Source organism: Pinus tabuliformis, chromosome 8 (genome assembly GCF_031772625.1).
Source record: "Pinus tabuliformis cultivar Carrire ecotype Pingquan chromosome 8, CPIR1, whole genome shotgun sequence".
Classification (NCBI taxonomy): domain Eukaryota; kingdom Viridiplantae; phylum Streptophyta; class Pinopsida; order Pinales; family Pinaceae; genus Pinus; species Pinus tabuliformis.
This window is the reverse complement of record NC_142294.1, coordinates 959,398,876-959,423,449: the sequence shown is the minus strand read 5'-3', so window position 1 is coordinate 959,423,449 and position 24,574 is coordinate 959,398,876. Positions and strand designations below refer to the sequence as shown.

General features: G+C 39.0%; 2 protein-coding genes across 3 annotated transcripts in view; one reads left to right on the top strand and one right to left on the bottom strand.

Moving 5' to 3' along the window:
* Positions 1 to 1,412: 1,412 nt before the first annotated feature.
* Positions 1,413 to 4,799, bottom strand: LOC149238652 (uncharacterized). Its single transcript, XM_089369631.1, has 3 exons — positions 4,537 to 4,799; positions 3,400 to 4,302; positions 1,413 to 3,312 (listed from the first exon to the last, which is right to left on the bottom strand). The coding sequence occupies exons 1-3, from the start codon at positions 4,797 to 4,799 to the stop codon at positions 1,413 to 1,415; spliced, it is 3,066 nt and encodes a 1,021-aa protein (XP_089225757.1).
* A 5,489-nt stretch (positions 4,800 to 10,288) lies between these two features.
* LOC149238651 (Regulator of Vps4 activity in the MVB pathway protein) overlaps positions 10,289 to 24,574 on the top strand; it is a 37,691-nt gene continuing 23,405 nt past the window's right edge. The window contains exons 1-5 of one of the 2 annotated variants that reach the window (XM_089373133.1): positions 10,289 to 10,547; positions 10,843 to 10,915; positions 12,035 to 12,167; positions 12,340 to 12,443; positions 13,816 to 13,987. In XM_089373133.1, the coding sequence (XP_089229259.1) occupies positions 10,866 to 10,915; positions 12,035 to 12,167; positions 12,340 to 12,443; positions 13,816 to 13,987 (459 nt within the window). In that variant the 5' untranslated portion in view covers positions 10,289 to 10,547; positions 10,843 to 10,865. Of the gene's footprint in view, positions 10,548 to 10,576; positions 10,916 to 12,034; positions 12,168 to 12,339; positions 12,444 to 13,815; positions 13,988 to 24,574 lie in introns of those variants that run through there. The other variant, XM_089373134.1, reaches the window with a different exon arrangement.

Below are 24,574 nucleotides of genomic sequence, written 5' to 3'. Positions count from 1 at the left end.
ATAGGGTGCATTGATTTCAATTATATTATAATGGTTCAATTTATTAATTAAAGAAACGATATCAAGGAAATTGATCCCATGCTTGAGTTTCAACATTAAGATTGTGCACATTATCAAGAGAAATGACAATAGTAACACAATGTAACCCAATTTTTAAAAACATATTATTAATTGAAGTCATATACTTTGTTTGATTAGGTGTAGTTTATCTATTATTATTTTTACTTTGAATAAAATATATAGAACACTAAAACATATAGAGTGCATTCATATACAATGCATTAAAATCAAAATCACGTAATAAAATGGAAATAGAATTATGGGGAACATATTGGGTTGGAGAAAGACACTATTAATATTGAAAAGCAAGAGAGAGAGTGTGTGCGCATGTGGCCTTCATTGCAATAGAATACATATTAAGTTAAATGTTAAAATGGTCTTCCAAATAAACTTTATTTCTCATCTAGATCCATTGAAACATATGAGAAAACTAACACATGTGGGGAAAATAAAAGACGAAGAACGCATAATCTATTAATCTATTATTATAACGATACTATTAATTCTTACAATTTGCTTTATTTGTCATTTAACATTGTTACTTTATTATTGTTCACCTTAATCCTCATGCAATTTTCCAAATGTCTTGCTTCATATTGATTTGTAAATTAAAAATCATACTTAGTAAATTTCAAAGGATTAAATTAATCTAAAACATATACATATACATATTGATGGTGATCAAAAATTTTGATTTACCTATGACTGGAGTTAATGTAGATCCATCTTAATCCTAGATCTATCATGTGTCTAAAAAAGTAAAATCCCTCAATGTGCAAGCTTGTTTTCAAATACTTTAAAAGAATTATAACTTGAAATGTGTTATCCTTTAATCTAAAATTAAAATAAACCTACACTTATTTTTTTAGGATGAAAAAGCATGATATATTTATATAAGAAATATAAACAAGCATGAATGTACATTCATATGAAGTTTATGTGACCCATATAGCCCATATAGTGCTATTCCTTTTGCTCAAAAAGCATATAGACACCATAGATCTGAAACATAAAATGTCATGGAGGAGATAATAAAAAAAAAGCAATATAATGCCATGAAATTAGCAAAATAACCACGCTGACAGTGATCAACCAACTCTTCAAAAGGCATTGATGAGGCACAGAAGGAAAATCTTGCGGCCATAAAAAACGAAAACCAGCATCATATGAAAATAATACCCACAGATAGGAGTCCAGAATTAAAAACCATTAGATCAAAGGAACCGTAAAGCGAACTAGAAATTTGGAGGAGAGAATTTCTGAATGGAAAGGAATTTCCCCTCGACTGCCACCTGCAAAAACCATAAGCTTGGAGCCACCTGAAGACCCTTTTTAGATAGAAAATCTTCTTGCTAATTGAGTGCCCTGTTGATATGACAAATAGAGCCTCCCTCTGATCTGCTCCACAAGAACCTTATCCTGTCTAACCATCCTACCAGCTGGGGCTTGAGAATGTTACTTTTCCCAAGGACATGATCCACCATAGCTTTTGAGTCACCAAAGATAGAGACATTCTGTAAATTAAGAAAGAGACAAAAACTTAGAAGACCAGCTAGGGCCATAGCCTCAGCTTTGCTGTTGGAACCCTTTCCCCCATTCCAGTGTATGAGGAAGTGACAGTTTTCGTTTGCAAGAATATGCACCCCACAACCACATATTCCATTATGTTCGGCACCATCGAAGAAAGCTCTAGGCAAAAGAGAAAGCTCCCGGGGGGGCTCCGTGCATACCTGATTCATTTGCTTGGGAGGCTTCTGCGGGATAGATTCATAGACAGAAGTAATATTTGAGAAAATATCCAGAAATGGGACTGATTTACCATTGAAGATAAAACTGTTGCGCCACTTCCATATGAGCCAAATGGTGATGATGAAAATTGTTCTCCATGACTCCTTTTGCTTACTGCACCATAGAAACGCATCACTAATCGACACATGAAACATATGTTGGATTCCATAGCAATCCTCCAGAGATTTCCAAAGTTGCTGAGATTTATTGCAGTTAAGAAATAGATGGAAATTGTTTTCCTCTACTAACTTGCAAATGGGACAAATGCCAGGACCCTGCCATCCTCTCTTCCTTAAATTCTCCCAAGAGAGATTTCTATTATGAAAAGACAGCCATGAAAATAAAATCATTTTGGAGGGGCATCTAGATTTCCAAAAAATGAGTGGAAAGGAAGGGCTGAGAGGAGCTTGCTTTAGACCGCTCAAATTCTGGTAAATGTCTTTAACTCGAATAGAGTTCATCCCTTTCGAGTTTCTCCATATGAGACTGTCATGATTCGCCGAGCGAAAAATTCCACAATTTCTGAGACGCGTTCTGATGAGATCCCATTGCAGAGCGATATCACCCTGCATGCCCATGCATCCGGCTTCCTTCCAAATAGGAACCGGACCCTGCCAACCAGCAATTAAACTGTCCCAATAGAAAAATCCTTTTCTGTGAAGGAAAATCAATAAAGGCTCAGGAAACTCGATCACCTCAGCTCCACTCAAAAATTGGTCTTTTCCAATAAGAATCTTTTTGCCAGATTGAAAACGCCAGACTAAGTTCTCCAGGAAATAACTTTCGATCTTGCGAAGGCTTAACCATATTGAAGAGCCAGAAGGAGAGCCAATCCTTCCATTTCTGAACCAGAAAGATATATCTTTTTTACCCAAATATTTCTTTTGAATTATGTTGCTCCATGGCCCTTCTTCATATATCCCTCTCCACAGGGACCTACATAACAGAGCCTTTCCGAAAGTCCTCAAATCTAAGAGGCCCCATCCTCCCATGCTCTTCGGCAACGAGATATTGGCCAATTTCGAAAGGTGATATTTCCTTTTGCCTGTTTGACCACCCCAAATAAAATTAGCAGTAAGCTTGTTCATTGACTGAATAATGCTCGCTGGAAGAAAAAATAAATGAGACCAGTAAACTGCTAGCTGGTTTAGCACAGATTGCACCAGGGTCACCCTTCCTGCCAGCGAAAGGCATCTATACTCCCATACAGATATCCTCTTATAAAATCTTTCCGGAATCCATTGCCAGTCCAGCTTTGAATATCTGTTTGCCTTTAAACGAAAGCCCAAGTATTTAATTCCATGACTGATTGGTTGCACCTCCATACCAAAAAGAGCCGATAACCATTCAACCTCCTCCTGGCAGATATCATTGTGGTAGATGACCGACTTTGCACTGTTTATCTGTAATCCTGTTGCCTTCTGGAAATTGAAAAGGATTTCGTAAAAACAAAACCAAGTAAATCTGCATAGAATTCCAAACATTATAATATCATCAACAAATAAGTTATGTGAGATCGAGATGTTCCTGCAGATTTTTAGCGGCTGACACCTGTTTTCCCTGACAGCCTTATTGATATGTAGGCTGAGAGAATTCATAGCCAGAATGAATAGGAGCGGTGAAAGAGGACAGCCTTGACGTAGTCCTCTGTAAGCTGAGAAAAAAGGAGATGGGATTCCATTAATGATGACCGCATAATTCACCTTCTCCACGCAGGCCATGATCCAATTTATCATCCTAGCTCTTAAGCCAACCTTTGCAAGTAAACATCTTATGAATCCCCAATCAATGCAATCATATGCCTTGCGAAGGTCAATCTTGAGAATGATTGCATCCCTTTTTTTGGAGTGAATGGCAAAAAGACCTTCCTGTGTATTTGCAACCGCGTCCAGGATGTTTCTTCCTTGTAAAAAGGCGTGCTGGTCTTTTGATAAGCATTTTGACAGAGTTGCTTTAATTCTTTCTGCAATGATCTTTGATATAATTTTGTAAGAAATATTGCACAGTGAGATCGGTCGAAAGTCCCCGAAGGACTCTGCATTTTCTTTCTTTGGAATGAGCGCTATGTTTGTGGAGGATGTCTTCTGGTTGATACTGCCTGATATCCTGGAAGCTTCTACCATTTTTAACAGATCAGCTTTAATAATGTCGAAAAAGTGAATGAGGAACTCTATAGTCCAGCCATCCGGCCCTGGACACTTATCTCTCTTAAAGGACTTCATTGACTTTAGCAACTCCTCCTCAGTTACTGGCTGAAAGATTTGGTCATTTATATCCTCATCAAACATCTGAGGGAACACTTCAATGCCCCACATAATATCCTGAAAGCTACATTCTTTAGATCTTTTATACTGATTTGCAAAAAAATTCACTGCCTCATTTGTTATTTCCTGTTGAGAATATAGAAAACCACCTCTTCCATCACTAATTTTCCATATGGAATTCTTCTCTCGCCTGGAGTTAGCGAATTTATGGAAAAATTTTGTATTCTTATCCCCTTCTTTAAGCCATATCGCCCTGCTTTTCAACCTCCAAAAAGATTCCTCTTGTTCTAAAATTTTAATTTTTCTCTTTTGAAGCTCCTTTATGTGACTTCTCTCTTTGAAGGATAGGCGATGAGCATTCATGGCTTCCGAAGCACTGTCCAATTCTTTTTGAATTTTCCGAAGATCATTTCTGTTGGATTGCCTTTTCTTAAATTTCCAGTCTTTCACCACCTTTCGCATGTGATCCATTTTATCTCTGAAAGTCATCAAAACCGGAAAGGGATTTGAGGACACCATCTCACTCCATGCTTTCTTTATAAGGTCGTTGAAAGCTGGATCTTCCAGGACTGTTCTGTTGAATTTGAAACAGTATCCTTTCTTGTAGCCCTTTTCCTTCCAACCTAATAAAATTGGTCTATGATCCGAAATGAAAACATTCTCAATCGATGAGAAAGGCATGCCCATCTTGTCAATCAAACTGGCGTGAAGAATAAATCTATCAAGCCTCTTAGCTATGTAAGCATTTTCAATTCTTCCATTCTCCCATGTCGGGCGCATTTGGGAAGGGAAAATGTCAATATAATTCCTCCTCAACAGCAGATCATTTTTTATTTTTCAGCAAGGGGGTCCTTCTTCTTGTTGTTGCCCCATATTTCCTCCATATTAAGAGTGACATTTAGGTCCCCTGCAATCAATAAATATTCAACATCAAAAATTTCAGAGTCAAAAAGCTTCTCCTAGAATTGCAGTCTATTCTTGTAGGGAGCATATACATTCAAGATGTTTATTGGGAAATTGAGTCCCCTCATATGCGCCGAGATCAAAATTCCTGCCAAACAGCTATATGTTTTTGCCTTGATCCAGTTCGGATCCCACAAGACCGCCAACCCCCCCCGAAAGGCCATTGGCTTCCAAAGCAAAAATATGCCAGGAAGGAAACATCTTCCTGAAGTATGAGATTGCTACAGAAGAGGCGTGCATAGTTTCCTGGATAAGAATAATTTTGGGGCTTGCAGAGAGAAAGAAATCCTTTAATGCCAAAATTTTTTGGTCTGCCCCCAGACCCCTTATGTTCATGGAGATGATGAAATTCATTTTGGAGACTTTTCGGCCATGCTTGCTCTAAGAGGCCTTCCTTCTGTCATGTCAATGATAGGAACATCTATAAGGGACAAATTACGGGTTCCTCTACCTGCGCCTTCACCTCTCCCCCTGAAATGCCTACTTCCCCTGTTGTTTTTTCTCCTCACCGTAATATTACTCGCGGAGTTTGGACTTATTTGCGGTGATTTTTGGATTCCAGGTTTGTGAATAGTGAGAGCCTTGAGCTCCAAAGATTTCTTGCTCAATAAATAATCCAAATCACTGCCTATAGAATTTGTAGGCGAAGACGTTGGAGAATTTGCAGGGGTGGCTGATATCATGATTTCTTTTTCTTTACCGAGGGAAGAATAGTTCTTTATAGGGGTTGACGAGGAGGAATGAATGGTGTGGACTTCCTTATTGAAATTTTTATAGGGATGCGGGATCGGTGGAGGATTTGGAACCTCATGATCAGAGGCTGGCTCCAAAGGGGGCATAGAAGGAGATATTGCTGGCTTAGGAGCCTCGTAGTCAGAGGCCAGCTCCAAGGGTGGCATAGATGGCGATATAGGCTGTACGGGAACAAGGGATTTGTGCTGTAGAAAAGGATTCTGTTGAGTATTAGCATAAAACTTTGCCGGATCCTCTGACTCTATAGGAGACTGACTCTCTAAGGATGGAGACTTCACTTGCTTCGGGAATGACGATTTTACTTTGAAGGTCTTTGTCGCATACTAGTGGGAGTCGTGAGGCTTTCAGAAAATATTAAGACACCGAGAGCAGTTTTTTATTAGATGCCCAGTACGATGGCAAGTTGAGCATCTAAAGGGCACCCCCCAGAAATCCAACCTTTGCCTAATTTTTTGTTCCCTCCAGTATATGTCGATATGGTCCGGAAATCCCCCTCTATAAGCTTTATCTATCAAAATCCACGCAACTCATTTATCTTTCTCTCCTAAACACGATGGGTCAACATAAACGCATCTCCCAATGGCATTGCCAATATCTGCTAAAGTTTCTTTTGACCATAATTCTAATGGTAGACCAGGAAGCTTGACCCAGATCAAGTTGTTAGATGGAGTGTTCTTTAAAGGGTTATAGCCCAGATACCATCTGTGCAATGCCAGAAAACTTCTTCTGTACACCCACTGACGCTTCAGAATGATCTCCAGGTCACTGGAATTTAGGAAGTGGAAACAATACCATTCCTTTAGCAATCTGGCAACAATAGGAATATATCCTATTAACGGTTTCCACTGCTGTTCAAGCCAAACTCTCATCTTCGAGTCATCCAATTCCAGAAAATGCCACCTACCGACCAGCGCATTACCCTGGAGACTTTCTATGTGTTTCGCCAGGTGGGAACTATCTATTTTAATGGCATCGGGAGGGGGAGCAATCTTTACAGGTTTCTGAGTTTTCTGAGAATATCCATCCTCCCAGGCCTTTTCTATATGTTCTTTATCGATTTGGTCGGTAGGGCGAGAAGGTTTTTCCTTTGACCGGACAAACCCTTCCGGAACATCTTGTGGGTCCACGGGGTGAATCAGCATTTCCTCCAAGGTGGACTGCCATTCACTTGACAGTTTGGTGCTTCCGTGGACAGATTCCGCTTGGATGGCCGCTTGAATCATAGCCTCCATGGCAGATGTGTCAGATTGTAGGTCCATTCTTTATGATGCCAACTAATTCTTAGCTCATGAGTACCACAAGATCCAAAAATAATCTATGACGGACACTACGGTCAATGGCAGCAAAAGATTTCTGAACAAGATGCCTGGAGTAGGAAGGATAAGAATTCTAAATTCCGACTGCAGTACTGATAGATGAAGCCTCGGGAAAAAAACGGTCCTTTTTTCCAGGAGATAAGGTGTTAAATTTTAGGCCATCTGTCCATCAGATTTGAAAGGGATGACTATATCCTGAGCTGGACTCTGACAAACACAAAATTTTTGAAAAATGGCGGCTATGTTTAAATCGGAAGCTCTGATCCCAATCCCATGGAAAATTAATATCCAAGACTTACTTAGCTTGACTCTGCCCGAGAAAGTCCTGGACAGATGGATGAAATAAAGGCTCGTACTATTGGTCATAAACCGGCTCCCGGGCGAGAAAAATCCGGCCCGGAAAAACCAGAAGGATTCAATGTGAGACTACAGAGAGCAATGAGCTTCATAACGATTCAGAATGATTCTTCATAACAAAACTTCATGAAGTATCTTCTGGACAAACTATACAGCAACAGAAGACCTCACAGACACACCACCAGGGACCTAACTTAAATCGAAAATCCGAACAAGGCTTGGTAATAACAAAATACTTCTGAACCTTGAGCACCGATAACCATGTCCCGTTAAAAAAAGATTTTCCAGGCATGAGAGATCCACAGAAATTCTAATATATGCTTTAAAGGAGTATGAAACTGTTTTTGCTAAATTATTCTAACTCCAAGACCAGTCTATCCTTTCTCTATATTTCTACACAAATACAGTATTCATGCCAATGTTCATATTGCACTATTTAAACAGAGTATAATTGCTTCAAAGCTAGCTGGTAACTTTCCTTTAAGAAGCCTTCTTATAACAGGAAACAAAAAGCAGCATAATGATTCAAACCGAGGAACTACTAACCTGGAGACGCAGGCGAGCCGAGAGCATAGTGCAAGTGAAGAAAGAAAGAGCGGAGGAACAACACAAACGTAGTAGATCCGAGAAGCAGAATTGCATGAGGCAAATTCTGAAACGAAAAGAAGAGACCATGGAAAAGAAACCCAGCCAGAGAGCCAACCGGAGGAAAATGAAGTGAGTTAAGCGAAAAGCATGCAAAAACTAGGATTCAACAAGAGTCATGGCGTATGAAGGGCGAGAGCCAGGAGTCATGAGAGCGCAGGCATGACAGAAACGTGGCATAAGCTTATGGAGACGGCTTGAATCATATTAAGGAGACCAGATGGCTCAAGTCAGAGTAGGCGAAACAAAAAATAACGTGGCCGGCATGCAACGAACTGCTGATACGCACCTGAGTTAGCTTATTGGCCATACCTCCATCGCGCTTTCTGGTTGGATGCCTTCACCTGGACAACGCCACTTAGCTGCCGCGCTCAAGTCTCAACCTCTTCTTTCAAACCTACACTTATTTATTATACTACTCTTTTACATTGTAACAAATCGTCATCATAGACAACCAAACTATAGATAATATTGTAACAAGTCTTCAACATACACAACCAAACTACCTATGAATAATATGGTAGAGTGAATTGATACCTTATCATTTATTTATTATACTACTCTTCTACATTGTAACAAGTCATCAACTTACACAACCAAATTATATATGATAATATTGTAACAGGTCTTCAACATACACAACCAAACTATCCATGGATAATATAGTAGTACCAATGACGTCCCATGTTCGTATAGAAAATGGGAGTGTTGAATGTTTAGTGCCAATCACATGTAAAATATTAGTTAAGATTGACCTGAGGTATTTAAAGGGATAATGGAACAAGCTTTGAACTTCGGTCACAACATTGCTCTTTCGAACTTAAAAAATATGGAAATGGTATAATGTATCATAAAAAATACACGAATGCACAAATCAACAAATAAGATCTCCCCTGCCCTAAAGTGGTTGGCAAACCCTAGTAATTTGAGAAGGACCAGATCTTTAGGTAGAAGACGATACTGGTCGGGGCTTTTCATATTAGAAAGGCAAAGTTATGGGATTGGAAAACGATTAAAGTGTTTTTTGGACTCCTAGTTTGTCCAGTGATGCTATATGGGTGTGAATTGTGGGCTAGTAGCACTTCCGTCTCAAAATGGAAACAAATTGAGAAAATCCAAAAAAACGCTTGATCATGAGCAAGTTCAAAATAAAAAGTTCGATACCTTATGAGATAATGTTGAGTGAAACATGATCAACTTCCATTGAAGCAATTGCTATGGTGTGGCTCATAAGATACCTAAAAAGAATTGAACACATAAGAGTAGGTAGATGGCCTAATGTTATCTTCAATGAAGGCATCAATGAAAGAAGAAAACATGGATGAAACAAAACTACACATGGATGCAAAAATGGAATATCTACCTCAATCCCTGTCCCACAAATAGCAAAGAGCTAAAGAATTTTGTTATGGAGAAATTTCATAAAAATGTATGGGGAAAATAGTTGGGTAGAAAGAAGAAATATTACATTGAGGAATTCAACCTTACGTGTGATTTACAACAAAAAGAGTTCATTGGAGCTAGCATTTCGTGGAGGGCAATGGTTCTTATTGCTCAATTAAGGACCAACTCAGATCAACTTTGGTGTGAAACAAGGCGGTGGAAAAGGCCTAAAGAAGCTTGGGAAGAACAAGTGTGTACATTTTGCATGTCTGGGGTTGTGGAAACGGAAAAACATTTCATTTTGGAATGTGATGCATTCAAAGACATCAGAGAAAGTTATGAGAACATGTTAGCATCAGTTTCTTGGCATTGTCTTTTTAGTGAGAGGATTGTTGGAAGGTTGGGTCAGCTCATCATCAATTTAAATCGGAAAAAGACTAAATTGCAAAAAGCGAAAAACAAGAAACTAATGATCTCATAAACTATTTATAATCTCGTGAACCTTAAAATATCATATCATTTCATTTCATATTTATCAAACTACCCAAAAAAATATAAGGTAAATAACCATTGCACATCCAACCAAAGCCTTCCACGGCAAAGGTGGCCGACGACGCGTGCTTGACGCGAATTTTGAACAATTCGATTTTGTAGAGCTTTTGCCATTCTAATTGATCTATTTAGAGTTAGGCCTTCTGCCCCAAATTTTTGTGTTGCTGTTTGCCTATCTCATGAAGAAACCGATTTATGATTAAGAAAAATTGCGTGTACACGTGTTTCAACACGCTTGACGGTGATACAATACAATATAAAAGACGGATAGTTTGCTTTCAATCGCACATAAAATTGTCTGGGTATTTTCAACGGGATCAGAGAGGAGGAAAGGAAGTTGAGGAGGACGTCATATATAGAATTTATATATGTAAATGTTGGAGAGGTTTAATATTAATATTATCTCGTCCACCGATAAGGAGGTGCCTTCGGAGAGAGGCAACCTAACGAGTTTTCTTTCGATCAGGTACACTCTATTGCTTAAATTCGTTTTCCACTCGTCAAATTTGAAATGATTGGATTTTGCTTTGGTTACAGAGCCTTATATGGCAGTCCATCTTCCAAATTAACATAGTTTAAGTATCTGCTTTGATTTGGTTATTTGGGTTTCTCCAGACAGACAAATTCTAAATTAGGAGGCAGGATCTGGAAAGTGTGTTAATTTAGATTTAGATTGAGGGAGCTCGGCTTCTGTTATTGACCATGCCCCTCTTCAGCTATTGAATATAAGCACCCCTCTGATTTGGATTTGCACTTTTTAGGATTTTGGTGGCAGTGAACAAAGATGTCAATGCTGGATTCATTCTTCAATAAAGGCTTTAAAGGAGTAAGATGGTGAGTTCAAGGTTTTGATTTTGAAGATTTTGAGCAATTACTTTTATTCATAAAAGAAATTAATTTTACTTCCTAAAACCTCAGAATGTCTGCTCTATTTCACTCTCTTCTTAGCGACACAAGTAATATAATGGGTGTACCTAATGTGTGCGATCTACTTAGGGTTGTATACCATTTTCTGTTCCATCTCCTGAATGGGCAATCTTAATTAGTTGGAACGCTAGTTTAGGCCTTAGCAATGGAGAAAGCCTACAGTCAATCTGAGGGCGATGTCACATCTCCTAACTGTTGTGTTAGGGCCTGCTAAAACTATGTTAAGATAAAATATAATATTGTACCACATCCACTAGTTATAGACACAGTATCTAGGGTTACCGTGATTGCCATGGGTAGAACTGTAAGTGGATAGACCGTCATGATTGATAATTCTATGTTAGCAACAAAATTCGAAGAGGATTCATCACGACCATCGAAAAGTTGCAAGTGGCTGGTGTGGATCTCTCAGGCCGTTCTGAGAGGGTGGGTGCCTGCTAAGCATGGAATTATGTTTGGGCTCTAAGCTTCACTACTCCAGAAATCAGAAATCTTCGAGATAGCAAGCAATTGACTGTGGTCCAGTGACTGTTATGATCCAAGTTATAAAAAATTGCACATAATACTGAACACACCAAATATAGGTAGGAAGAGGGCCATAGCAGTTACTTTATTAGAATATATCTGACAATCATGAGATCAAGTCCGTTTGTGCAGGCTCCTAGAGTTTACAGTTTATCCGAAATCATTTTGCGGTTCAAAAAATGGATAATTAATGTTTAATATGGAAATACATTTTTAATTTTTAATTTTCATTTTAGGTTTTAAAAAAAGGATCCGCAGGAACTGATTGGATTGTAGCTAGAATTAATAAAGGTATTGATATTATGCAAGATTGATCTCCTAGTGTGAAAATTTGTATGTTTTGTCCTTTTAAGAATTTGAGCAACTGCTTAGCGACAGGAAATCGTTGAATTTCCAATCAATCTTTGATTTAGAAACTTGAAAATATGCCAGACTGACCTGATATCATTTAAAAACTTTTCGGCTTTTATGATTCTGATTGTTGGTTGCTTTGATCAACAGCAAAACAGCATTGAAGCTGACTATTCCACGTATTAAATTGCTAAGGAATAAGAGGGAGGTTCAGCTAAAGCAAATGCGAAGGGAGATTGCACAACTTCTTCAGAATGGGCAAGAAGCCACTGCCCGCATCCGGGTTTGTGCACAACCCTGAAAATTTTGATAATTCTTATTCAATACTTAAGCTGTAAGCTTTTCTGAATATTTCCAAACTCAGTTCCTAAAGGATGAACATGTCCCTAGATTAAGTTTCAGTAGCAAGCTATTTCTTCCATATATGCAATTTTAGCATTTTGGGTTCTTTTCAGGTGGAGCATATCATCCGGGAGCAAAATATTATGGATGCATATGAAATGATTGAACTCTTTTCCGAACTTGTGGCTGTTCGCCTCCCTATTATTGAATCTCAGAAGTTAGTTACTCGTACTTTTCTTACCAGCTTTTATATACATTTATTCTGCTGCGAGTTAAAACATCTATTATGCATGTTGCTACTGGCAGCAATTTAAATATTTAATCAGCTTTTTATAAATATACTATGAATGAATTCAAATTTTCTATAGTTTTGGAGCTCTTGTTGAATTAGTGTTTCTATTAGCAATCACGAGGACTAATTCAATGTCAGATTGTATGCATGGTTTGGTTGATATGGTTAGTTATAATTATGGAAAAGATATGGTAAACTATAGAAAAATATTTGCTAGATACAAACATTTACAGATGTATATATATAATATTTGGCATTCCCATAATAAGCCCTAGCCTATAATGAAACTGGAATGTTGAGCATTTGACCTGCTGCACACAGTTACTGACTGTCACTTAGTTTTGTTGCTATAATACTTAATTATGTTGCAGCATCATTTGGACCAAAATCTGGATTAAGAAACATGCAAAATTGCTTCTTTGACCTTCGTTCTGGGAAAAGTGAAAAAAAATGAAAGTTATGGAAAAGTTTGCAATAAGAACTTGTTACTTTCATTCTTGAATGTTATTGAAACATTTTGGTTTTTTTTTGAAGTCTAGTCAACTTAAGTTGGTCCATGAAAAAATCCCCTGTTTATTCTGTGTTTTTCACACAGCGAGCTTAAAAGAATGGCAAAAATCTCAGATACAAATTCTTTTCCACTATGGTCAAGGGGAAACTGTTTTACTGCATTCATTTTTTATGATCATGTAAAGACCCTATTTCTCTCCTATCAGACATAAGTTCTCACGAAGAGGAGATTGACCAAGTGTTAAAAATGTCCTCAAATTCAACTTTCACAACCATTTTCTGCAAAAATGTAGTGGACTCATCCCGATATACACTTTTACTGTTCACACCATTTGCAGAACTTTCGAAAGTCAAGAAAGGCAGCTTTCCCCACTCTAATGCACTAATTATCAACGAAACACTGCTGGACTGATTTATATATCATATAGTGAAAACAAAAAACTAAAAAAACAAACAAAAAGTGGCACAATCATGCATCAAAACAAAGTTAGCCATCAATGGCAATCTATATGGATAAATCCGTGAATATTATTAGTCAATTCTTGCTAAAATTGGAAGTGAGTTATCCCTCCAATCAAATGAACAAAAAACAAGTGATTTTTTTCTACACTGCATGTATTTTGATTGATTTTTGCTCGTTGTAACCTTCACATAATTGAGGATTGGATATATTGTATTTAATCATTTTTCTAGTTTTGATATGATTGTGTTCTATATTGTTTTAGCTTTGTTTCACTCGTGTAGTTCTGAAGAGCCTTATTTTACCGAGATTTCTCAATGTTTGCAGAGAATGCCCTCTGGATTTGCGGGAGTCTATTGCCAGTTTATGTTTTGCTGCTCCACGGTGTTCTGACTTGCCAGAGCTAAATATAGTTCAAAGTATGTTTGCTGTCAAGTATGGCAAGGAATTCGTTGTGGCTGCATCAGAACTTAGGCCTGATTGTGGTGTTAATCGCCAGGTCAGTGAACTTCTAATATGAGTTACCTTGCATCATATTTCTGTCTTTTCGATTAATTCTGGATGTAATTTATGTTTTTTCAATATAATACATATGTTCTCAAATATATATTTGTAAATAATTTCTGACTTGATATAACTGTGGATTACCTGTATGATTATAGTGAAAATACTAGGTTAGAGAAACATACCAACAAATCCATTTGATTTTTGCATGGTGGTGAGCCAACTAATTACAGCAATATATGCACTGCTGAATTCCCTAACTTAAATTGTTGACTAGGGGAGCATAAGGTTGTGAAGTGTTATGTACTGTTTATGAAACCTTCAAGATTTTAAATGCTGCTGAGTTGATTCTGCATTGCAATTTCTAATGAATGAAAACTAAATGCTGTTGTATGCATCTATTCTACAGGGCAGTTCTATATGAGCAAGATTAAGTGTTTCACAGTAAAAGCTTTATAGGCATGTAATGTCATTGTTTCCTCTGGTTAATGCCCCAGAACCCTCTCACTTATTGAATCTACAACGCTTTTGAAGTAAAAGACTCCTTGAGAAATAGATCCTTTGGAAGGAAAGTTCATGCTAACAACAACCAAATGCTATGGAAATAAAATGATAACTGAATGTGGTAGAATCAAACTATTCTATAGTACACTGAACATCATAACTGCCCTCTTTAGCTAACACAAGGTCATGGTATGCTGGTGAAAGAGTTAACAAGATGAGTTACATTCTAACTACTGCACTAAAACATGAACGATTCCTCAGCCACTCAAGAAGAGGAGATGCTGGTTCAAGGAATAACAAACCACACAATAACTAGAAGAAGAACACAAATGTAATATTGGTTGTGTGGATGACTCACTGTAGAGCATTTCCAGGGTAGGATCATTCCTTGATCAGTTGCCTTGATGGGCCATTTTGAGTTGTGTGTTCATATTAACTTTTGCTTGAGCTGGAGAGTTGCTGAGAGTGTGCATTCACAGGCCTGTTGTCTTCTTGATTTGGCTGCTGAGTGCTGCTTACCCAAACTGAGATAGGATATGATAGTTTTATTAATGTCCAACAAATGACCATAAAAGTAGGTCGATGGGACTGATGGAGAGTACAATCAATATGAATAGAATGTGGGAGTGCAAGCGCAGTTCCTAGAAAATGCTGAAAACGCTGAAAATGACATAAATAAAGAAAGAAACAAGTAGTGCTGCCACGACATGCCTATAAAGACCATGTCATAATACAATAGCCTGCCAAAAAAAAGAAGTGAGATAGGGAGATCTGGTAATGGAGCTAAAGATGTCAAGGGCTCCTGAGAGAGGCACTGATAGCCCTTTTGCTGTGCTATACCAATCATAGGCTTTAGCAACCCTCGGTGATGTCAGTCATTCCTTTCTAAGGTTTGAAGAAGCATAATATGTTGCAGCCACTTTTGGTTAGCAATCTAACAATTTGACAAGTTCTTTCCACCTTATCCTCTCAGCAGAAACATCAGCCAAAAAACTGTGAGTGAGATAGGGAGATCTGGCAATGGAGCTAGAGATGTCAAGGCCTCCTGAGAGGGGCACTAATTAGCCCTTTTGCTGTGCTATACCAATCTTAGGCTTTAGCAACCCTCGGTGATGTCAGTCGTTCCTCTCTAAGGTTTGAAGAAACATAATATGTTGCTGCCTCTTTTGGGTAGCAATCTAACAATTTGACAAGTTCTTTCCACCTCATCATCTCAGCAGAAAAATCAGGTTTTCTAGATTGTTTTTTACACAATAACTGGAAGATTTTTGTATCTATAAAAAAATCTGTGCCAAATGCATGCAGCAAAGATACTACAGGGAAAAACTTCTGAAGAGTGTTTGACAGACTATTAAAATGGAGAAGCCTGGCTTATATATAACCAGTACAAACAGATAGAGAAACACTAGTCCAATTACATACCTCAATGTTGAGAATTCTGTAAGTCCTAAAAAACGTCAGAATTAATCAGGGTCAATTTTGTTGCTGGCTGCTTCATATTCAGTCCTAGGTGCCTTGAGATTTTATGTCTGGAATTGTTAAAATTGACAACTAGGGCCAAATTCCACATTGGACAGCTTACTTGATGAAGATGATGGTTGCATTAGATTCCTCTTTTCGAGAGGACCAAGATTGATATAAAGATCATCTCATTCGGAGAAGCAGAAGTATGATTTTGAATTCATGCCCACTCATGTACAAATTGTTCAAGTTGGCCTTATCATCATGTAGGCTCATGAAGCCCAATAGACATGACCCTTCACCCTCATCGACTTGTATAAATACAAGTGTCCCTCCTCCTCATTTGGCACATTCATCACTCACTCATTCTCTCTCCTTCTCTCATTGGTTCGTACAACATTGGGCAGCTTCTCTCTCTCACACGTGTGGCAAGGAGGATGAGTTTTTCTGGGCTGAATTGCAGAACCGAAATTTCAGAATTTCAGACAGTTTGACCAGCTTTGACCAGTTTTGACTGTGATTTTTGGAGGAACATTTCTGTTTGACCAGGCCGCATTGACTGGCACAGAAATCGAGATTTTCTGGGCTGTTTGACCCGCGTTAACCACAGGCTTGTTTTCTGGGCTTGTTTGACTGCAGGGTTGACCAAGTTTGACCGCTGCTTTTGTGACTGTTTTGGGCTGACTTTGACTGCTGCTGGAGGCTGAGTTTGACTGCCTTTGACCGAGCTTCAAAGGAGGAGTTTGATTGCTGTTTTGACCAGTGTTGACTTTCTGGTTAGGGCTGAAGTTTGACTGTAGTTGACTGCAGAAATTTACAGGGCTATTTTGACTTTGAATTGGGCAAGTCAATTTGAATTTTGTGCTCTCTCTCTCTTTGCTGAACTTTTGATGTAATAATAAGAAGAGTTGATCAAAGTGTTTTCCCCACATTAGGGTTTTTCCCTGGCATCTGCCAAATCTGGTGTCCTCTTGTCTTGACTTGTCTTCCGCATTTTGTTTCATGTTCTATCTGCTTTTATTGTCAATGTGATTATTGTGATTGCTATTGGAAATTGGAAATTGTTATTGGGCTGCTAAGGAATATTGAAGTAAATTGTGCTAAGCATAGAACATACCATTGTTAACTAAAATTAACATGGTACCAGAGCCTTGGTGAAGACAAAGTCCAAGCAAGAGTGAGAAAAATAATCACTAAGGAAAGTTGTTGGACAAGAATATTGGTCTAGCTTCACTGACGACTACATCATACTTCAAATCTGAGGACAAGCTCAAGTACAAATCCGACTATCATGCGTGGAAGATGACTTTGGAAGAGAATGATGCTATGGATTATGTAAAGGGAAGAGTGGTAGAGCCTTCTTCAAATGCACTTGCTGTCGCAAAGACAAAGTACAAGAAAGGTGAGGTCAAAGCTAAGAAAATTATTGTAAACTCCATTCAAAAGCATTTGGTTTCCTATGTTTAGTTGGTTGGGATCTTCAAAGTAAACAATGCAAATGAAATCTTTTTTCTCAAGAACAAGTTGAAGGACATCAAGGTGGATAGATGAGGGTCTATTCAATCCTACTTCATGGGGATTACTGAAATCAAGAATGACCTTCTATCTATTGGAGAAGTTGTTAGTGACAGGGAGCTCACTCTCATTGCACTTGGAGGTCTTACAAGAGCATGGGATGTGTTTAACACCACTATCCTCAACAATGACAAGATTTTGGGTTTTGATGAATTATTGGCTAGATGCACTCAAGAAGAAACAAGGATGATGGAAAGAGATAAACCCTCAAATGGAAATGATCTTGCTGCTTCCTCTGCTCGTGCTAAGAGGAAGAACAATGCTCGTCCAAGGAAACAAGGTCAAGGATTTAAGTCGGGATTCAAAGAAGGAAGAAAAAAAAGATGCTATAATTGCAACAAGCTTGGCCTTTATGCTAGAGAGTGTCCTCACAACAACCACAACAATTTCAAAGGCAATGGCAATCAAAGGAATAACAAGTTCAACAATAAAGGAAAGAGGAATGTTCTTGTTGCTCGATATGGAAATGGTCGACCTCCCAAAAGATCAAGAAATTCTAGGTATGAGGAAAGTAATGTTGTAGAAAAACAAAATGAATTTTATCTTATTTCCACTTTATCTACCGCCTCTCCGTTGGATACATTGGATCATTGGTTGATTGATAGTGGAGCCTCAAGGCACTTCACTGGGTACAAAGAGGCCCTCTCAAATTTGGTTGAAAAGAAGACTAACTTGGAAATCATACTTGGAGATAATGCCACCTATCCCATGAAAGGAATAGGTACTGTCACTCTTCACTTGAATCAAGGTCAAACCATTCATCTACAACAAGTATTGTATGTGTTCGATTTGAAGAAGAACGTGGTATCTATTTCTGTGATGGAATATAAAGGCTTCAAGGTAGCATTCATTGATGGAAAGGTACGTCTTTGGCAAATAAACCCTAAAGATGCATATACACTTGGATTTAGGGTTGATGGTCTTTATCAAGTTGGAGGAAGGCCTTTGGGAGCCATGTTTTGCGATACTACTCTTCAATCTGAATTATGGCATTGGAGATTTGCCCACTTTATTACAAAGCCTTACATGGGTAAGGAAGATGGTCACAGGTATGCTTGATTTCAACATGAATCATGAAGGTGTTTGTTAGGGTTGTGTAGTTGGGAAACTTACAAGGGGACCATTCCCTTAAAGTGAAAGTGGAAGTTCTGATATCCTTCAACTGGTCCATTTTGACCTATCTGGTATGTTGCCCGTAAAATCATTAGGAAGATACTTATATTATGCTATCTTTGTGGATGACTTTTCTTGCAAAACATGGATCTATTGTAGAAATTCCTTGTAGATTCAAACTACTAATTGTAATTTATTAAAACAATAGACTTGAATCTACTCTACTCATCAACGGAAACAATGATTAATCGATGAAATCACAAAGCATAAAAGAGAAAGAATTCAATCACACATAACACAATAATTTTCTGGGGAACACAACAAGTAAAAATCCCTGCTATCTGTGTATTGCATTAATCAGAAAATGTGAGAAGATTACAATGCTTTGCTCGAGCCCGATCAACCTCTGCACTATCTCAATCTATCTCACTGCTTCCTAGGCAAGCCTTGAATGAATACAATATGCTCGGCTCAACCTTGAACTCAATCTGCACAAGTATTTTCTATCCTCTGTCTGACTGACTGCCTTTGGCCAATACTTAGCCAAATTCCTAGTCTTCCAAGCTCCTACTCATACTGCTATTGCTATTGCTGTTGCTTTTGCACTGCTGCTGCAACTACTGCAATAATGAGTTTGATTTCCCCAGATCTTGAAGTACTAGCTTTCATAGGGTTGCTCCCTCTGAAACTAAACTCCCTTTGAGTCTCGATCTCCTTGTGGGAAATCTCTCTTCCCCTCAATCTGCCAATATCAATGATCACAACTCCTTTCTGTGTCACTAAACATTGGCTCACTGATCTGCCCACTAGCGTCCTTCTAGCTCCATTAAGAAGTTTGCACACAGGGTCTTTTGGATCTACCTTGAACTAGAGCTCCATCAATCTGCAATTTGAAATTCTTCTCTTCTATCGAGATTTCAACTCTGATACCATGTAGAGATTTCTACAAATCTAGCTCTGATACCAAGTAGAAATTTCTACGAATCTGTCTCTGATACCATGTAGAAATTCCTTGTAGATTCAAACTGCTAATTGTAATGTACTAAAACAATAGACTTGAATCTACTCTAATTATCAGCGGAAACAATAATTGATCAGTGAAATCACGAAGCATAAAAGAGAGAATTCAGTCACACATAACACAATAATTTTATGGGGAAAGCAACAGCTAAAAACCCATGCTATCTGTATATTGCATTAATTAGAAAATATGAGAAGATTACAATGCTTTTCTCAAGACCGAACAACCTCTGCACTATCTCAATGCTTCCTAGGCAAGCCTTGGATGAATACAATATGCTCTGCTCAACCTTGAGTTCAACCTACACAAGTATTTTCTATCCTCTTCCTGACTGACTGCCTTTGGTCAATACTTAGCTAAATTCCTCCTACTTCCTTACACTGTTCCCCTGGGAATTAGCCCATATTTAATTGGGAAATTCCATAATTATGAATTGCGCAATCCTCATAGGCCTTTCTCTGATTGCATGCACCATCGGTTTAATTTAGATGATTTTACAACTGATAGTACGTTGTCCCTGAACTCCAATCTCAACTAAGTCTTTCTTTAATCTGACATGCATGAGTTACTTATGAGTGAATCTTCAATTTACTGGTTGAGCAGTGCTGGTTACACCCCACTATTGGATCTCCCACTAATTCCTCCATTAGGTGGAACTAGTTTAACTGAATTTAACTCAGTTAAACTGAATTAAATAATTACAACTCAAAAGAACTCAACCTGGGCCTCTAAAGTTTAGGAACCACTCTACTTGACTCTAGATAGACTCCCAACTCGAATTAACTGAGCCAAATAAGTCAAATTAACTTAGTTAACTATTACAAGTTGTCATGAGATGTGGAATTACAATTTTATTCCTAATTTAATTCAAGGACAAAATTAAATTAGGATTTTCTTTCTTGATGCTATTTTTAACATTTCTTGTTGCTATTTTCAACATCTATTTAGTGAAGAAGAAGGATGGGGTATTCAAATGGTTCTGTTCCTTCAAAGCCTTGGTGGAGAATCAAACATGGAAGAAGATCAAAATATTGAGGACCAACAATGGAACCGAATATGAACCAAATGAATTCAATGAATTTTGTAGAGAGGCTGGCATTAAGACGGAGACAACCGTTGCATACGATCATGGAAGCCACCTGTGCCATGCTTCATGATTTAGGTCTACCAAAGTTCTTATGGGGAGAAGCTGCAAATATTGCCATATATGTTCAAAATAGGTGTCCACATCAAGCATTGAATTTCAAGACACTCGAAGAAGTTTTCATTGGTAAGAAACCTAATGTTTCTCTTTTTAGAATATTTGGTTGTCCCGTGTATTTTCATGTGACTAAAGAAGAGAAACAAGTTGGGAGCATGCGGAAAGAAAGGAACATCTGTGGGCTAGAGTGAAAATTCAAAGGCATATAGAATCTATGTGCTTGGTCAACGAGATGTGGAAGTAAGCCATGATGTTACATTCGATGAAGACATTGCTCTCGGGAAGTCTAGAGATCTCCCCATTCCATGAAAAGAGAATGATGATGCTAAAGGAAAGCAAGATGAACCTTCGTCCGATGAGCCTATCCCTGATGGATCCCATTGATCCACCTCTCGGTGATCCTTTTCCTCAAGAAAAAGACCTTTGTGGCTCAAAGACACTCTCGAAGATGCTTAAAGGCATATTGCTCCAAGAGGGACATTTCGTGAAAGTAAGAAGCCAAACAGGTATCAAGGGTACCTTGCTGCTATGAATAATATTGTTCAATCTAAGCCTTGTACGTTTGAAGAAGCCGCGAAGCACCAAGTATGGAGTACGAATCCACTAAGTATGGAAGGATGCGATGAATGAGGAGTACGAATCCATTACGAAGAATGATGTTTGGGATGTGGTCGCTAGACTCAAGGACAAGTCTGTGGTCACTTCTAAATGGCTTTACAAAATCAAACATGGAGCTGATGGGAGTGCTGAAAAATACAAGGCTAGGTTCATTGCTTGAGGCTTTTCTCAAAAGGAACAGGTGGACTATGACGAGATATTTGCACCAGTTTCTCGATATACCATTATCCGTTCGATTAATTGCTCTTTTTGCCTCTCATGGATGGAGCCTACACCAAATGGATGTTAAGATTGCTTTCTTGCATGGCTCGCTTAAGAAGGAAGTCTACTTTAATAACTTAAGGGGTTCGAAGTACAATATCGAACAACACATGTATGTAGACTGAAGAAATCCCTCTACGGGTTGAAGCAAGCCCCCAGGGCTTGGTATGAGAGGATTGATAGCTATCTTATGAAGCTGGGATTTACAAGGAGCGAAACTGACCTTAACCTATATTTCAAGTTTAAAAATGACATGCCTCTCATTCTGATCCTTTGTGTGGATGATCTATTTTTGACAAAGTGCAAACCCTCTTATTTATCAATGCAAGAAGGAGTTGGCTTCCGAGTTCGAGGTGAAAGACCTAGGACTGATGCATTACTTCTTAGGCTTGGAGGTTTGGCAAAAGCCAGGTGAGATTTTCCTTTCTCAAGGAAAATACATTGTGGAGTTGCTCGAGAGATGTGGGATGGTGGATTGCAAGTGTGTGTCTACTCCGATGGAACTCAACTTCAAGAAGCTATGTGGAAATGCTACTAGGCCCGAATTGGCAAATCCTTCCAAATAGAGACAACTTGTGGGGGCCCTGATGTTCTTGGTAAACTGCCATCCGACATATGCTTCGCTGTGAATATGTTGAGTCCATTTATGGTCGAGCCTCATCACATACATTGGATTGCTGCTAAGAATCTCTTAAGATATCTTCGGGGCACAATCTATTATTGACTGAGATACATTGCCGAGAATTTGAGGCTGCATGGATATACAGATGCTGACTGGGCTGGCAGTGTGGTGGATTGTAAGAGCACGTCTGGATGTTGCTTCTCATTAGGATCTGCTTCAATTTCTTGGATGAGCAGGAAGCAGAAATCAGTTGCACTAAGCACCACCGAGGTCGAATACATTGCAGCTAGTATGGCCTGTTGTGAAGCTATTTGGTTGAGGAAGCTCTTCAGTGAGCTATTTGAGCACGTGCTGGATACCACCGTGATCTTTTGCGATAACCAGAGTGGGATTCGCCTTTCAGAGAATCCCATGTTCCATGACCACTCCAAGCACATTGATATTAGGTACCACTTTATCTAGGATATGGTACAATGGGGAGCAATAAGGCTCCAACACATCAAGACTGATGAGCAGGTCGCAGATATCCTCACGAAGCCATTGGGGAAGATTGAATTTTTAACCTTTCGAGAGAGACTTGGAGTCATGGAAAGACCCTCCCATGAGGGTCTCGCTTGAGTTGGACATTGAGCTATGGGAGCTCCTGGGGGCTTGGGGTACTTCTTGGAGCTATGAGCGACCATAGGGTGAGTGGTTCACCTTCCCCTATTGGTATGCTATGTACAGGGTGAGTGGTTCACCTTCCCCTATGATACCCCATGATGGTTGACATGTGTGTAGGGTGAGTGGTTCACCTTCCCCTACGTATGATGACACGTGTGTAGGGTGAGTGGTTCACCTTCCCCTACGATTGACATATGCATAGGATGAGTGGTTCACCTTCTCCTATGGCATATGAGCAGGATGAGTGGTTCACCTTCTCTTGCTGATGCCCCAACATACATCCTACCCATGTAGTCCGAGACTCATGGGAAGTACCTCTCATCTGGCCAATGAGTTGGGAAAAGTGGATAGGGACCATAGCACTATCGATGGACGCATTGTGTATTGCCGTACTCCCTATGTCTAGGATGCATGGTGTTCAACCACTTGATCTGGGATCAAGTCTGATTGAGGTTCTACCTCTGGGCTGACTTTTGTTAGTGGAGAGTGGTAAGGTCTTGTGACTCACTCTCGATCTATTCTTCTTGATTATTACATCATGGTTCAGTAGAGTAGAGATGAGATGACAAAGATGATACATGATGACATGATGGCATGATGATTGATGACGACAGATGGATTGGCAGGTGGAATTCTCCCTAGTTGAGAGGGAGTGTTAAAATTGGAAACTAGGGCCAAATTCCACCTTGGGACAACTCACTTAATGGAGATGATGATTGCATTAGATTCCTCTTTTCAAGAGGACCAAGATTGATTTAAAGGTCATATCATTCGGACAAGCAGAAGTATGATTTTGAATTTATGCCCACTCATGTACAAATTGTTCAGGTCGGCCTCATCATCATGTAGGCTCATGAAGCCCAATTGTTAAAATTGGCAACTAGGGCCAAACTCCACATGGGTCATCTTATTTATGACAACTAATATTTTTCTTGGATTCCTTTCTCCGGGAGGTGTAGGATTGATCTAAAGATCATCCGATTCTGACATGTCCAAATGAAGTTATGAATTTATTTTGATTATGGTCAAATTGTCAAGGTCGGCCAACAAACTTATGTAGGCTAAGTAGCCCAACAGTCACGTTTATTCATCCTCAATGCTGCATATAAATAGAAGGTGACTTAGCCTCAATTGGACACACTCATCGTCACCCTTATCTTTCTCTCTCCTCATTGATTGGGTACGCAATTCTAGGCAGCTTTCTCTCTCACACGTGCGAAGGAAAGGAGGACAAATTTCTATTTTTTAGCGTTCAGTGCGTTGACCAAATTTTGGGACAGTTTGACCATGCGTTGACTCCTTTGACTATGTTTTTGGGTGAGGTGTTTCTTTTTGGGCAGGCCGCATGTCTGGGCACAGAAATCAAGGCCAAATGTTGACTTTGACCAGCGTTGGCTACAGCTAGGGTTGATCGTAGGCTGGCTGTTTGACCAGATTTGACTAGACTGTTTTTGGGCTATTTGAGGGTTGATTCATCTTGCTGTTTGGAGGCCGAAGTTCACCAATTTATTGAGGATCAAATCTGATCTGTTGACCAGCGTTG

Excerpts from the sequence above, each read along its gene's own strand:
- LOC149238652 (XM_089369631.1), bottom strand. The coding sequence starts at position 4,799 with ATGGGCATGCCTTTCTCATCGATTGAGAATGTTTTCATTTCGGATCAT. Across the intron at positions 4,303-4,536 it reads GACTGGAAATTTAAGAAAAG|GCGAGAGAAGAATTCCATAT; the intron begins GCAATCCAACAG and ends CGCTAACTCCAG. Across the intron at positions 3,313-3,399 it reads AAGGCTGTCAGGGAAAACAG|ATTTACTTGGTTTTGTTTTT; the intron begins GTGTCAGCCGCT and ends AATTCTATGCAG.